At 45.0% G+C, this 16509-nt stretch overlaps 1 protein-coding gene across 1 annotated transcript in view; it reads left to right on the top strand.

The window, feature by feature from the left end:
• The window catches only part of GRM7 (glutamate metabotropic receptor 7), a 212188-nt gene that overhangs the window by 103597 nt on the left and 92082 nt on the right, over positions 1 to 16509 (top strand). Inside the window, exons 3-4 of the mRNA XM_042823557.1 lie at positions 8279 to 8420; positions 9359 to 9513. Of these exons, the coding sequence (XP_042679491.1) occupies positions 8279 to 8420; positions 9359 to 9513 (297 nt within the window). The remainder of the gene's footprint in view (positions 1 to 8278; positions 8421 to 9358; positions 9514 to 16509) is intronic.

Here is a 16509-nt window from a genome sequence, read left to right as displayed (position 1 = left end):
CTTGGTTCACAACAGATATTTCTTTATGTTGTGAATGCTGGTCTTTTCTTTGGTGGAAAAACTAGAAAACAGGCTTCGTTCCAAAAGAATACTTAAAAGATTTCTAATCCTCCCTCCCTTCCCACCCAGATTTGTCATTTTGTCATTGCTGCGCTCTGGATTTCTCATTCTTTGAAGAACTGACAAGTCTTTACTTGCCCTTACAGATATATAGCAACCAAGAAAATGCCATTATCTGAGAGAAAGCTAAAATACTATGCTACCTCTCCAAGAAAAAAAATGAATTAGGAACATGGGAACACTCCAAATTGTAGTTAGAAAAGCTTCATCATTAGAGATCATTTTGTGCTTGCAATTTATAATGATTCACTATCCAGAGGTGGCATCATTATTACTAGGGGGGAAATATCCTGCAAGAACAGCACAGCGCTAAGCAGTCTCCTAAATTACAGAGTGGAGCTCCAAGAGGCAGTTCAGACAAATAAAACCGTGTCATAGAGCACAGGATTCTTTAGTGTATGTGAAGGTTGCAGGAAATTGCTTTTTGCAAGGGAGCCAAGCCAGCCTCGGCAGGCATTGTTTGTGAGCAGTGTTGCATTCAGGCGCCAGGGGAGGCAAACAAGGTGCTGGGGATGAGCGGTGGGTGAGCTGGGCTGCCCAGGCACCCGGCTGGGAGGTGAGCTGGTCCAGCCTCGCTGTGCCAAGCAGAGGATGGGTCCGTGCCTCAGTTCTGTGGGGGCTCAGGGTCTTGGCAGCGTTACCTCTGACTGTGCCTGAATGCATCTCAATCTTAACGCCGATTTATAGGGAAACAAAATATTTCATCAGCGCGTTTCTTAGTGGATGCACTGGAACCAGCTCTTTGTAAACGTGAGCCCTGAGGCTGCTGCCCCTTGTCCTGCTGGTTGCACCCTGCTGGAGTTCTGCCTCCCACTGCTGAGCGTGTTCACAGCAGACTCGGAACCGGGGGGAGCTCCCTGGAGCCTGAAGCCTCCTCCACAGCATGGAAGTCCTCTCAGGAGTTGGTTAAGATGGTCTCCAGAGGTCCCTTCCCACCCCTGTGGTTCTGCAATGCTGGAGATGGCTGTTTTGCTTTGTTCTCAGTGGAAAGTTCAGTTTAGGGCATCAAATTTGGCAGTTTTGAGGGTTTGTGAACCAGCTGCAAGGCTAAGATCCTTAGCGGGTGTTTTATGTTGAGCGTAGCTCTAATTTGTATCATTGCTTGGCTGTGCATGGTGCTTTTAAACATGGTATTTTTGGCACTTTGTTTCTGTCTCTATCCACAGCCAGAGATTTCACCGCCTACAGTTGTTCCTAAAGAAACTGTGTTTGCTGAAGTGTTCTGACACTATTTCTGAGAACTTTTGCTTTTTCTATTTTTATGCACAACACAGTGGAGTTGGTCTTAAGTCTGACTAAAGCAGAGTCTTAAAGGCAGAGGGAGGGCCTCATTACTTTTGGTTTCTCCCTGTACAAGATTACACAAAACGTTTTGCATTGCAATATTCATCCTATTGATCAGCAGATGCACCCAAAGCTTCTTTACAGACCTTTAATTACATTCATTGCAACATAATTCTGGCATCTGAATGTGGGACCCCACTTTCTGTTTGATCATCAGTATGTGGTAAAAGTCTGTGCATAAGTAATGTTATTTAGCTGGGAATCTGGTTCTTCAGACTCCAGCCCTGGGTTTTCATCTGAAAGATCTTCAGAACGGCTCAAACGTACTTTTTGTCATACAGAGTTTAGGGTACCGATAAATCTGGAGTCCCTTCCCTGCAAACCCCTCAGCTGAGTCTGATTCAGGTGCTTTGGAGCATTGCAGAGTGAGCAGGCGTGTGCTTGGGGAGCATGGGCAGCTTCTGTACCAACCAGAGAGCCTTCTGCATTTTCTGCCTGGTAATCAGAGCTTTTCTGAATCCTTGAAAATGATGATTTTTTTTACCACTCATAATTTAATACAGCGTTCCTAATCTTTGCATACTGCTGGGGTTTGTCTGCCATAGTAAAGGACAGTTTTGAGGTGATAAAACGCACAAGGAATGCCATGAAATACAGAGCTATGCTATGAGGCAACAGAATGGAGCATTAATGAACAACGTACTTCAGGTATTAGTCTTCTGTGTCAGTCTGCCTTTTGGTTTTTGATCGTGATGCGATCTAACAGGAAAAGATGAGATGACAAACAGCCGAAACCGAAGCTTTAAAATGATTCCGTAGAATCTTCCCACACAGGAAGCTTCCAAGAGAAGGCTGTTGCATATCCACAAGGATGCTGGTGGACAATTTCTGTGTTTTAATGTAATTTTATTACTGGGGCACACTCTACACTTGAATTATGATACTGTGGAGACTGAATTTAAATCCTGTCCTATCTGCACACCAATGCAGCTGTAAGCTTGTTTTACTGGCACATGTGGGAACACCAGAACTCTTGGCACCCGCATTATTTGCCTTTCCTACTAAAGAAAGAAAGCCTAATGCAGAGCCTCATTAGAACTTCCATTTTGGACATTGGGACCCAACTGCCATTTCTGGCTTTCCTCACACGTCGGGATTTTTGGCTTAAAGGACAGACAGGTCAATGCTCAGATTTCAGCCATGTAGTCAGGGTTTATTTTTCTGGCTTTGTTTATTGTGAGTTTACATGTTTGGAATCGGCGCTGGGAATTCTCCTAGGTTCGATTGCTGCAGTTCTCCCTGTTTCCTGCAGGAGGCTGATAACACAGCAGTGGGTAATAACCTGCATCATTCCTGTTCCTCTAGGACCTAATTCTGCTTTTTTAAGAACTACCCTCAGTTGTGACGTACGAAAGTCTGTTTGTGGGGATGATACTGATTGGGCCATTCAAGCACTACTCAGGGACAAAACTTGGTCCTTGATGTTATTGCCTTTGGTTTCCTTCTATAAAATAGATGAGGTTTAGAAATAAAAATTCATTTGAGCTAATAAATTGTATATGTGGGATATATAATTATATCCCAAAACCCAGCAGTGGCAACAACAAAGGAAAAAAAACCACAATATGTCTTTGATATGTATTTTCCTTCTTCCACAATTAATTCCTCTCCTCTGGGCCATCTCAAACTCACACGAGCTCTCCGCTGTTTCCCTAGTGAAGCACAGGCTTTGCTGCTCCTTGGGCTGCCCATGGTGTGGGTGTGCTGGTGGTGGACCCTGGGGGGGTCAGCCCTCCTTTGTGTTGTTCAGGGTTGAAAACCTGTTTGTAAGCTGTAGGACAGCCGAGCATTTCCATGGACACTGACATTCCTAAGGAAATCGCATGAGCCCAACAGCATCCCCTCCCATAAACATCCAGGGAGCAGATTCTGGCAGCTGCTCATACTGAAGTAACTCATCAGTTGAACTGAGAATTCCTTTTATTAATTAGAAATGGCCACTCTAACTTTCTGAAGCAATGTTTTCGGTGCTGCTGAAAGTGTGCTCCCCAAAAAGAGAATCTCTGCAGAGAAATCATCTGAAAAAGTGTTAAATTGTCTCCTGTGCTACCTGGTAATCCAATTAAGGGGTGATAAGAAAAATAGCTCTTGGAAAATTTCAGGGAAGCAGAATAATGTACTTAGTGTTGTACCAGAATCAAAATACCACTTAATCACGGGTATCCATGGATACTGGAGCGACACTTCGATTACCAGATACATCCATTACCCTTAAATACCAGAGCTGGGTGTTTAATGCCCCCAACAATTTGATGCACGACTGCGTGAACTTGCACAGAGAACTCTCGTGAGGTTTTCCTCTCACAGGCAGAGCACATCACCCATCAGTGGGTGAACCAAGGCAGCCCTGACATTTTTTTACAGCTCCTTCTCCCGAGCCCCTGTGTGCTTCACAGCTCTTGCACAACAGGTCATCTCCAGCCTATTTCTGTTAACCTGCTCATGCTGTTCTACTCCAGAGACCCAAACCTCTGATCACCATCGCAGCTCTTTCCTTCACTTTGCTTCAAGACTTTGTTCTTAGTTGATAACGATCGTCTGCAAGAATGAAAGAAGACTTCAGGGTCCAATCCAGCACCTCCCTGAGTCTTGGGATGTTCTGGGAGGATGGTTCCCTTCCTTCCTTTTGTGTTAACTGAGCACTGGTGGTTGATGTGAGAGTGAAGTGTTGGGTCCTCAGCAGCCTGGCTGTGCTGTGTGTTTGGTTTGTTTGCCAAAAAAAAAAAAAAAAAAAAATCAGGAGGCACTGTTAATTTTAGTTGAAATGTTAGCATTTCTGTTTTCTCAGTGCTGCCAGTGGCTTGCAGCAGGGGGGATTTTAATGCTTGGAATAGATTGAAACCATTGGGTCAGTTTGCCAATGTGGCACAAACCCCTGGGAAAACTAGAAGCTAGGAAACAAAATAATTTTCAAGTTGTTATTGGAGGAAATGTTTCCTTGTTGTCTCCTCCCTTCTGTGGATTACTGCATGTTTTTGTGGCTTACTTGCTGGACAAAGGCACATCTGGAAGGGCTGAACCTGCTGGGTCTGCTCCTGGTGCTCTGTTCCCAGATTCATGTTATTAGGAAACATTTGCTGGCAGCAGGGAAGGGTGGAAGAGATGCCAATGTTGGACTTCTATACATAGCCCCGAGGAGAAAAGACATTGTTCCAAGAGCAGAGTGGTAGAGAGCTGGCTGCCATAGTCCCTGCTGTGACTGCTCTTTGTGTGCTCTTTCCTGTGAATTCCTCAAATTCCGTCTTTCAAGGAATTAATTCCTCCATTTTTCCTCTAGCGCTCTCATTTTCCCCAAAGAAGTGCTCCAACTGCAACAGTACAGAAGAGATCTTAAGGATTTGGTTATAAAAACTTCAAACCCATCAGTTTCAGGAACTTGGAAATTTCTGGAGAAAAGAGAATTTTTCTCCCCTGGTTCAATTACGCTGTTTTTTACATTTTTCCATTGTGAATGGATAAATGGAGGCACCAGCTGCATGGGCTGTGTGTGCTGTGTGTTGGGGGAGCAAGACAAGCAAGCGTGTTGTCTGCTGAGCACTGTTTCATCTAAGCTGTAGTTCAGATCTGCTTTATGCCTGTCTAGCACCCTTCACCTTAGAGGTGGAGCCTGCATTGGGATGCAGAACGGCAGTCCCTGCAGCGCTGCACGCCAACAGCTCATGGTGCAGCACAGGGGAGGCTGGGGCACCTGGAGCCTCGTGGCTTCCAGCAGTTGCCACAGCACTCTGCAGCTGGTAACACCATGTGCCTGCTCACCAGTCCTGCAGGAGTCATATTTTAATGTAGAAATCCTTAATTTGCAACTTCCATGCTACTACTGCTTTAATTCCCTCAGAGGTTTTACTTCAGGAGCACTGTGAATTAACAGCTGAAATAACTATGCACGCGTGTTACCTATTGCAATAGCACACTCCTTGAGCATCCTTTGCTGCTGAGGAGAGAGAAGTGGCGTGTGCCCCTGCCTGCCATGAGGTCCCAAAGAGACAAGATTGTAGTTGGGTGTCAGAGCTGCCCAGCATAGGCCTGAGCAAAGCAAAGCAAATAAAGACAATAATACATCTTGACCCAACTTGGAGCACGTATTAGCTAATCTGGAATAGCATCACATTCCTGGAAGAGATGCTGGCAATTTAAAATCAGGATATCTATCAACATATCTGCCTTGTATCACCCGAGCCTTGTTCCTCTTCCCTCTCACTTTCTGCCTTTTATATTTGCCCATGGAAGGCCTTGTGTTGCTTTAGCCCTGTTTGCTCCTGATGTTGCTCTGTAGATGCCTGGTTAATGCTGTCTCCTGGTTCTTGTGCAATTCCCCCCTTCGGGTTCCCGTGGCAGCTGTGCTTGTTAAACATTAGCAGTGCTACTGTACTGTAAGACAGTGTATTTTGGGTTTGATCACTGACTTAAGCTCAAGGATGGAAGGTTTAGATTGGATGCCAGGGGAAAGTTCTTTACAGAGAAGAGTGGTGAGGTGCTGGAACAGCTACCTAGAGAGGCTGTGGATGCCCCATCCATCCCTGGAGGTGTTCAAGGGCAGGTTGAATGGGGCCCTGGGCCCCTGTGCCAGATCTGGAGGTTGCTGGCCCTACCAGTGGCAGTGGGGTTGGAACTTGATGATCCTTGGGGTTCCTTCCAACCCAAGCCATTCTATAATCCTATGATGATTCTGCAACGTTTACCATTTATTCATCATTCCTGCTGACCTGTGGCAGGCAGCAGGGAAACCAAGAGCTGACTTTCCCCAGGTAGCATAAACTCTGTGGCATAAAAAAGACCCAAAACCACCCCTCCTAGTTTCCAGACTTTCTCCACCCTAGTTCCACACACACAAGAATTACATACTTCGTGTGTTGTGTTGGAGGCTTATTTTCCTCGCTATTGAGAGTCTGGCCACAGCTGTCCAGAGATGCTCGGTTCAGCTGTAATCATTATTGACCATAATCAGATTTTTGGCTCCTCTATCCAGGCAGCAGAGATTGCATGACCCACACAAGCGGTGTAATTATTGTCAGGAGGGGTTGCTGAGCCAGCAGCCTTGCCAACGGTTCCAACCCTTCATTTCATGCACCTAAATCATGTAGATGTCAATTACTTAGTATTAGATACTGTGTTTTTGTAATAGTTTTATAACCAGGATGTATCACCTGGATACAGGTTTTGGTTTTTACTTTATCCCTCAAATGCAAAGATTCTATAACGAAGGCATAGAACACTGCTCCTCTCTGATGGGTTCTGCTGTGGTTTCAGCTCTCTGCCCCACTGCTGCTGCTCCTGTATCACTGCTCACTGCTGCCCCGTGGGTGCAGTGCCATACCTGGGCAAAAGCAACTGCAGGCATTCTTCCATCCTGGCCTTAGAAGTTCCGATTGGTACTTGGATATTTGAGATCAGCAGATGAAGGGAACCTTGTTCCACATCTCTCTGCAAGTGCCTCTTGTTGGGAGCTGTGTCTGATCCTGCTGAGAGCTCACTTTCTCTGAATGAAAGTAATGGGGAGCTGTGAGGAATGGCCAGGGATCTGCACGGCACCTTCAGAAATGTCCGAGTAGCAAACCCACCCAGGATGCCAAACCCTTGGTCTCAGTGCTGCCAAAGACGTCCTCTCCTGCTCTGCTGTGTCAAAGTGGGAGCCTCTGGGAGGGACGCCATCATGGGAGCAAAGTCATTTTTGTGTGTTAAATCTTGGCCCTTTGTAGCAGCTTGTGATTTTGTGCTTGTTTTCCTATGTGGGCACTCCTCCTCTTGCACGCTGTCCTATAGAACACCCTCTCTATTTCTTCATTTGACTGTTCTTTCAAATCTGCAACTTACAGCATACCAGTAAATAGCTCCTTTATCTTGCTGGCTTTTAATTAATTCATCCCTACTTCAGGTTCTTACTGTGCACCTCTAAAACTATTAATTAACGCACTGTGCAGTATACTGAGGAAGTTGTTATCTAAGATGCCAGAGAAGATGAAAGAGTTTATTGCTGAGAAACAAAATAATAAAGGCAAAAGTGTGACTTCATCTGCCTCGATCGACAAGCGCAATGTCAAGGGAGATGTGATTTTTCTTTTTTTAATTGTCTTTTTTTTTTTTTTTTCCCCAACCGAGCATAATAATGTGTGAAATGTGTTAAACCTGAGCGTTCCTTTGCTATGGATGTATTTATTGCTGTTATTGATTGATACTCATTTTTTTCAACACTACCTGTGTGTTTATGAGATGCCCAGCTCACAGACGTGCTGTACCTCAAGGCAGCTCCCTTCTGTTTGGTGATGGACGTTTCAATGAGTACAGATTTTCATGACCAATCTTCCCTTTGCCAACATTTCAACTCTTTTGTTGTTCCTGTTTCAAATAAGCTGTTTCAGTGGAAGCTTTTTCTCCCAACATCTTTCAACTCAAAATCAAAACAGATCCCTGCTCTTCACCAAGATAAACTGTAATTCCTTGTCAGCATCATTTGCATTTCAGCCTGTTGTGTTTGTTTTTCTGAGTCAGTCTAAGCTTTTCCATGGTTTGTGCTGTTTTTGTTGTTTTCACACCCAATTGTCTGGTTTATTTGTTTGTCACTCCATGATGGTGTTTGCACCTGCTCAATGTACGGCCGTGCTCTGGCGTGCATTGTGTGTATGGGTCTATGAATGAAGCTGTGTCCCACCTTGACAACAACAAACTGTACACCTCAGGATGCCTGGAGGGAGGCTTAAGTGTCTGCAAGGGTGTTTGGATCGAGGTGTTTTCCATCCAGGCTGCCCCTTCAGTCTACGTGTATCCCCCAACCCCTTTCCCATGCTCCCTGCTGACTGAGCCCTTCTTTCTTCCACAGGTGGGCTCTGCATCGCTCAGTCCCTGAAAATCCCACAGGATCGCAAGGACAAGACCATTGACTTTGATAAAATCATCAAGCAGCTCTTAGAAACTCCCAATGCCAGGGCCATCGTTATTTTTGCCAACGACGAGGACATAAAGTAAGGATGGCTGAGGGGACTAATTCATTTGTGCTTGGTAGCCATGCAGAAAAAAGAAAGCAAGTAAGAACACAGATAACAAAGAGGGAATGCCTGTTGGTAGGAGCTGTGTGGGGTTATGGGTTTGCCATTTGCAGGGTCGCACTGGGCTCCTGCTGCTGCCTGGCCCTTTTGGCACCTCGGATCGTGCTGTGGGGAGAAGGGAGCAACAGGCTGCAAGGGGTGAATCATAGGGTGAATCATAGAATGGCTTGGGTTGGAAGGGACCTTGAGGATCATGAAGCTCCAATCCCCCACCACAGGCAGGGCTGCCAACCTCCACGTCTAATACTAGACCAGGCTGCCCAGGGCCCCATCCAGCCCTGGGTGAAGGTCTGAAGGTTTTTAATATTGTAGAATTACTCATGTGTTTGATGGCAGACCTGACCTTACCTCAGAGACATTAAGAAAATGCTCCTCCCTCCAAGCTCATACTACAGTGAGTAATTCCTCGATTCAGAGTGTATTTTATGACAGGTGATGGTTACTGATGATAAAGTGGCTTGGATGCTCATGTCATTCAGATACCACTTGCCATTAAAATTATGTGCAGAATATTTTAAAAGTATGGCTTATTTCTAACTTAAGAATTTTAAATTAACCAGACATTTTGATGGTGCTGGGAGGTACTGAGAGGCTCAGTTCTCCAAAGTGAGACACAAGAAGTTGGGATAAAGTTTCAGTGAAGTCAGTGGGATTTCATTCTTAGGATAGAGGGTGAATTAAAAAGGAAGGTTCGATCTTTGCTGCTCAGATCGTGGCATGATGTGCTGTTGAAATTTCTGGGTTCTGCTGGTTACAGAAATACATTCGTTCTGCAATTGCCACGCACCGTTTTTTACCAAGCAATCGTATGTTGAAATGAAACTAACTCGTGAACAAACTGTCCTCTTCCACAGGCAAATCCTGGCAGCTGCCAAGAGGGCTGACCAAGTGGGGCACTTCCTATGGGTGGGCTCGGACACGTGGGGCTCCAAGGTGAGCCCATTGCTGCAGCAGGAGGACGTGGCTGAAGGGGCCATCACCATCCTGCCCAAGCGAGCGACCATCGAGGGTAAGAGCTCTGCCCACCTTCTCTCATATCTTCTTGCCTTGTTTCTTGTTTCCTGAAAACAAGTGGCACAAAATGGATTGTATTTGTTCTTTGTGTGTGTTTTTTTTTGGATGGCTGTACCTGGATGTGGTTGTATTGGAAGGGTGTAAAATACACTGAGCTGGTCTTTATCCCCTGGAATTTTCCTGAATGTCTGTGTTCCTCATCTGAGAACTATATGCTGTATCTGAAAAGCTACCAGCAGTTACCTATGTCACCTCAAAGGCAGTGAACCAAAATGATCTTAATGTGTCATGTATGTATGTAGGAAGAGAAAATGCATTGCAGTTACATACCCCTCAGAAACAGCAGTTAAACTCCATACTGAGGAAGTGAAAATTCAGGTTCAAGTCAGCAGTTTCCCTTTAACTTGTATTTTATTCAGATCATAAGCTATATGTATTTATATTTTTTGTGTACTCTACCAATATATGTATTTGTAGATGTGCGTGCATCTGTATAAAGATTATGAGGCACTTCTGTTACAGAATTCCTCCTTTCTCAGCATTTCTCTTCGCCCTGAAGTCTGTCTCAGATCTGTCCTTAATTTGCTGTCCCCTCTGTGGAGATGCTTAACTATCTGAACAGTTTCCTCTGGGCAAACCAAGCATGCGATTAGAGTCCATGTTCTCCTTGACATGAAAAGGAAAACTCTTCATAGACACAAAGTAAAGAGAATGAACTCCTCTGTTGTGCATGGCGTGAGAGTCCCTGCATGTGTTGTGCACACAAAAATAGGCTTTGGTGTCTTCCCTCACAGGGAAAGCAAACGTGTGCATTCATTTTAGCTGTGTATACGCTACCACCTCATTATTTATTCTTCTCAGGTCCCTCATATTAAATTTTTGAACCTCAGAGGCATTTTTACATGTTATTTCTCCATAAACACGTAAAGTTGGTAGAGAATGAAGTGGTTTGTTTCTGAAAAACACAGCATTTTAATAATCTTTCCCTACTGTTTGCATTCATCCCTGAGGGTTTCTGACAGAAAATCTCAAAGTCTGCCAACAGCACACAGAAAGAAAAACTTTCCAAATGTGTTTGTTTTAAAACATTTTCCTTCTGCGTTACACGTTAAACACTTTGGACATAATGGAGTTTTCTTTTGGCAATAATGAGTTACAATGGCAGACTGAAGGGATGCAGGTACGGAAAGTTGGCTAAGCAACAGTTACAGATATCAGCACATGTAGTGACTTGGAGGATGTGAGAGCATTGAGCCTGTACACAGCTTATTCCCCAGTTATACTGGGCTTTTGCCTAAAAACTGCCTCGTTGCATTCTGCACTTGCATTCACACAGACTGCACGATTACTGTTTGTAAGGTTTGTGAGGCTTGAATTACATTTTGCCTATATATATAATTGCATGCGTTCTTCCACAGTTTCTGCCATGCAGGCAGGTACATATTTTGAGTGCTGTTTTCCAGAAAGCCAGCAGCCGAAGCTTGGTGCCACGCTGGGTGTGAAGAGAGAGGCAGAGCACCATGTCCTAGAGCTGCAGTTCCAATGTCAATAGCAAATGATTCCTGCACGCTCTGTGACCACTAGAAAGGTTCAGGCTGGTTCTTACCTTTTTCAGTTTCGTTCATCCATCCCTAATTACCATCTGTATTTGCCATCTGCTTAGCCCTGTTAGGGGGAAGAGCAAAGGGATGCTTATGAGTGCAGAGCGCATTTCCCTTCTCCTGTGCAGTCATTCTCATACTTTCCTTCTCCAACACAACCCTCATGCCTGCCCTGCTGAGTGCTCCTCTTGGTGTGAAGCAGTTTTCCAGAATTCAACGTTTCTCCTTTCAAACCAATTCCATTTCTGTTTCGTTCCCCATGAGAAGCATCCACTGAAATCAGTTATTTACAGGAAGCAAGGATTCCTCAGGTGTTAGCATTTCTTTGCTTAGTGAGGCTGTTACCCGTATGGATTATCTTCCTTTCTTGCATTCAGACTGCTGTATGTGGTTTTGTTTTTCTTTCTGTAGTAATTTCATTTGGCATTGAATCCAGGAGAACTGGAAACAGACATTTTAACATTGTTCTTTTATCATCCAGCAATGAACATCTGCTACTAGAATTTAGTAATGTACTTCTGTGGGAGAATACATAAAATAAATGAAATAAGAAGCCCTGACTTTCCCTATAAATTGATGGAAACAAACTAAATTAGCAGAACAGAACTCAATTTGCCCTAAAGGAGGATTTCTTGAGCAGTGCCCAGCCTGGCAGGCTCCTTTCCCTGCAGTGCTGCTGCCGACGGTGCGGCTCGCGGGCTGCAGGCACCACGAGGCACCAGCTGCCTTCTGCTGGGCTCAGTGAGTGCTTCTCTGGTAGGAGTGAGTAAGGGGGCTGCCCTGGTTTTGCTTAAGAGCATTTGCTCTTGTAGTATGTTAGAAAAGGATTCCCAGCCAACTTCATTGGAAGCAAACAGCGGTGCAGCTTCCCCCGTCTAGAAGATATCACGTTGACATTAAATAAGTGATGCTGCCAACCTCTTCTCACACTTTAGGAAAAAAAGTAAGTCCTACAGGCCAGGAAAAGTTAAATTGCATTGAAAATTAATGTGCCATCCTGTTAAAGCATACGTGGGAGCTTTGGATTATCAGATTTTTGACATTTCAAGAGCTGTTGGTCACAGAAGTCATAAGCTGCAATGGTTAGTTTACAGAAAAAGACATTTTTTACTGCCACTCCTCCAGCCGTGGTTCTTGGATGCAGAACACAGATGTGAAGCACGTAGTGTCAGGCCCCAGAAGTGTGGTTATTTGTCTAGATGCTTGATGTCACCCTTGGGACAGCTTTTTCTTTGCCACAGCCCCATGGGGTGATTTAGGAAATCATTACATGAACTGAATTTGTTCCTCTTAAGTCAGTCTTAATATAGCCCGATTGTGTTTGATGTAATTATGCTGAAGGGATAAAGTTGCATCTTATTTGCATAATTGCAGTAGACAGTGAGCCAGAGGAAGTGCAAACTTAAATAGTAATCACAGCACAGAAACCTGTGTGTTTGCAACAAGCTCCACGGCCAACTTCAACGAAGCTGCAGCTTCAGGGAAACAGGCAGGGCGTGCGTGCTTCTGGAACAGCCACTGCAGCAGAGCAGCATATTCCAGTTATTGTACTTTGAACTGCTCCCACAAAAAAGGCCTTAATGGTGCGTCCTCCTGCTCGTGGGCTGTTAAAACATCAGCCCGGCCCAGAAGCTGTGAGCACACTGCAGCACTGCACGTAGCAGGGCTTGTGTTGGTGAGTTCCAGTTGTGTCTCGCTCCGAGTGTAGCCCTGCGCCGTGGCTGGGGAAAGGCACAGTGTAACCACACAACAAACAGCAGTGTTGGGGTGTGAGGGAAAAAAAAAACAGTTTAAATGAAAGATAAAGGATGGTTTTTTTGCAATTAAAATTTGAACGGGCATCCGTTCTTATAATCATTATTATTATGTTCATTTTACAATAATATAGAAATGATGAACATCTGTGGCTCTGCGTGCGCGTGATGTTCATAAAAACAAAAGTGCAGCAGAAACAATCTGCAGAACATCTTTCTTCTCCAAAATGCAGTTGGTGCGGTGTTCCCTTCTGCTGCTGTGCTCCTCAGAAAGCTTCTTCTTTGTCCTTCCACTCAGTGTGAGCTGTGCGTGTGGGCAGGTTCCCATGTCAGCCCAGAGGACGCTGCTGGTCTTGGGAAGGTGCGGTGCTGTGAAGAGGAGCAGCTGAGGGCTGCAGAGGAAGAGTTTGGGCCGTTTTGAAGCAACGATGGCATCAGGATAATGGATAAATGGGAGATGTTGAGGCGACTGTAACAAGCTCCCAAAAGTTCGATCACTGCAGGGAGAATGGAAGCACAGCGGAAAATGAGAAGAAAGGCTGAGATTTCAAAACAGAAGTGTTTTGTGCTTGCAGTTCCGCTGAGCTGTTTGCCTCCAGACCAGCAAATTGCTGGGTTGGTTTTCCTTTCTCTAGGCAGGGATGGTCTAAGAGAGCCTTGTTCATTTGTCTTGTTTTTGATTCCGAGCCCCAGAAGCATTGTAGCCAGTCAAAGCAGCCACAAACAAGCAGTGCTAATGCTCCCTGCCCCCCTGTGGCTCACCCCATTTCCAGCAGCGGAGCTTCCAAAGTGATGAACCACAGCCCCACTTCTTTGTAGATTTTAATGAACTTCTTCCACGCTAATCACAAAGTGACCTTTCAGTATTCTGCTGCCACTTTGCTGCTTCATTTTTCGGTAGATTTAATATATTTTAGAGCATTTCCTTTTCTCATTATCACTGCTATGCCCAAATCTAATTATTCTTGTTATCTGCCTGGGGTAGCTGTCTTTATTACACCATATACGTGTATATAAGAGATATCAGAATGGCCCTCTGATTGAAGATGATAAGACTTTTGGCCCGGACATCGATTGAAGTTCTCCCTAGCAGGCAGCTTCCGAGTCAGGAGTTCCTAAATTCTGTCCCTGGAGAAAAAGCACTTCTTTCTGCCAGTGATAAGAAAGTGTCTGTGCCATGAGGGAAGGAAAAGCCTCATCCTTCTGGACTAGATTTGTGCAGTATTTGCCGAATTAAATTGGGAAGGCTGTTAGATGCATCTACAGGTGGATATTTAAGTCAGAGGACTGTGTGATACTGATGATCTCTGGATGCGGAATGATGATCTTCTCTCCCCTTTCCCATCTTTTCTTCAAGTCTAAGCCATATCCACTTCAGATTTTAAATTTGCTGGTATCAGTCTTTAGTATCCATTAAGATTAAATCTGGCTCATTAGAGCCCTTGAGCAGTGTGACAGAGGAGTAGAGAGCACAGAGAACAGGTAGAGCAGGAGCATTCAGGATCTTGGTTCGGCATTTGGAACGTATTTCTATGGCTACTTATGAGGGCTGCTCTGAAAGCAGCGCCTCCTGTATTGCAATGTTGGCCCACCACATCAGAGGTGGACGTTGGTGGTTGAACCTTCCCACATCCCTGTGCCACTCCATTTTGTTGCCGTGCGACGTTTGGCAGCAGAGGGTCAGACTGACAGAATGGCGTGTGATGTGGAAGTGAGTATGAAGCAAAGGAATTGAGGTCCTATATGTGGAAGAAAAAAAGCTCCCAATGACATTCATCAATGTTTATGGAGGCTAAACAGTGGATGTGCGCACAGTGAGGGGTGGCTGGTGTGTTTCAGCAGTGGTGACAGTGGCAGTGGTCACCTCTGGTGGTGCACACTTTTGTTTGTGCTGGTGAAAATGCATGGCTAATGGTGGTGAGTACATTGAAAAATACTGTTGTGCAGCTGAGAATTTTCTCTATCGGTGCTGTCGTGCTCTTTGTAACTGCTGTCTTTGCAGTGGAAATAAATAGGAGGCATTCCTTTTGGAGTTAACCTATGTAATTGTTAATTGTTTTGAAAGTCTGCTGAAATGGTTTGCCAGTAGTGAAAGAAGTATTGCTTATGGTCTGAGGTCAGAATTTGACGCAACAAAACAGTGACATTCAAGCAGATTTGAGATAAATGATTCAATTCCAGCGAGCGCTGCATGCGGCTGAGGTTTGCAGTCTTGTGAAGCACTCAGCTCTGAGGTTAACAGGTGGCTCAAATTCAGCACAGGAAAGTGCACAGCTATTTGAAAAGAAAACAAAAACAAAACCCCAAACCAACAGAAGCATTGCAAATGCTGTAAACCAACATAAAACTGTCCTTGAATAGTCTGTTGCTTGTCTTCCAAAAAGATGGCGAACTGTGATTTCAGTGGTTTGGTTTTTATTCCCAACAAGAGCTGTTTTGCTTCTTTTTCTGTTTGAGCAGTATTATAGGTAGAAAAAAAGCACTGAAAGAGTAGTGAGTCAAGGAAAAAAAAAACAGAATGAAGTCATCTCTCACAGTTTAGTGGTTTCAAGTATTTTACCTCCACATCGCCAGCCTACTGAGGTAAAGAGCTGCAGGTTCATTTTGCTCTGTGTTACAGACAGTGTTGAATTTTATCCAGTATTAACGAACCCAGTCCTGCTGTCCTGTACTCAGCTACAGCCCCCTTTGCCCTGGGATGTTTTTCTGGGAGAGATGTGCTTGTTTTGTGCAGTGTTTACCCATCTCCTCCCTGAACAGAACAGAAAGGCATCGTGCACCTCCTATCAGTGTTTGTAAAGTGAGCGGCTTAGGATTCTTGTTGCTTACAGCCTGGCTTAGAGCTCATTACAGCGCTCTGTGCTTCTCGAGGTGCTGCCCCTCATCCCTGGGACTGAGCTCTCAGCAGAGCCCACCTCTGGCTCCCACAGCCCAGCACAGGCAGTAGCAATGGGAGTTGTGCTGCTTTGTGGCAGTGGTTTGGGAGCAGCATTCTGTTTTGGATAAGTTTATCTGCGTTCTTCCTGGGAGTAAACTGTATTGAGCAGCTTTGGAATTAAAATGCTGCAGGTACTCTGTGTTCAGATGTGCGAGGTGAGATGTGTCATCTGTTTAGGTGGGTTTCTTACTTCACCCAGTGCAGTTTATCAAATGGATGCTCTCAGTGGCACTCCGGGTCCCTTCTGACAACCGACTCGGCTGCCCAAGTACAGCCGAAGGAAGAATTTACCTTTCTGTTCTTCTGCCACTCAGAGCTTAAAGTAATTTGATGCGCAAACTTGTTGAGAATGCATCTTTCCTAATGCTGATGAAGTCATTAATTGAATTTAAATTAGTTCTGTGGCTACGTGGGAGCCCAGGACACTCACAGCTGTGAAAAGTTTATTGCATATCGATCTGAGGGTGTTGGAAAGTCATTTTGGGAGGAGAATCGGCTGTGGTTCCTCTGGCTGAGTGCTGGCTGTCACTGCCTCTGCCCCTGTGCTGAGTTACAGAGTGGGGCACAATGTGCCAGGGTGGCTGGCATTGCCTGCCCCGGCTGGGGGCAGAAACCATCCTCATGGAGGTGCAGGAGCACTTACAGCCAGAAGTTGTACCGGAGGAGGTTTAGGTTGGACATTAGGAGAAACTTTTTCT

Source organism: Centrocercus urophasianus, unplaced genomic scaffold (genome assembly GCF_019232065.1).
Source record: "Centrocercus urophasianus isolate 14NV4802_14NV808 unplaced genomic scaffold, USGS_Curo_1.0 seq_22, whole genome shotgun sequence".
Classification (NCBI taxonomy): Eukaryota; Metazoa; Chordata; class Aves; order Galliformes; family Phasianidae; genus Centrocercus; species Centrocercus urophasianus.
The sequence above is the reverse complement of the archived record's forward strand: the minus strand, read 5'-3'. Positions and strand labels throughout refer to the sequence as shown.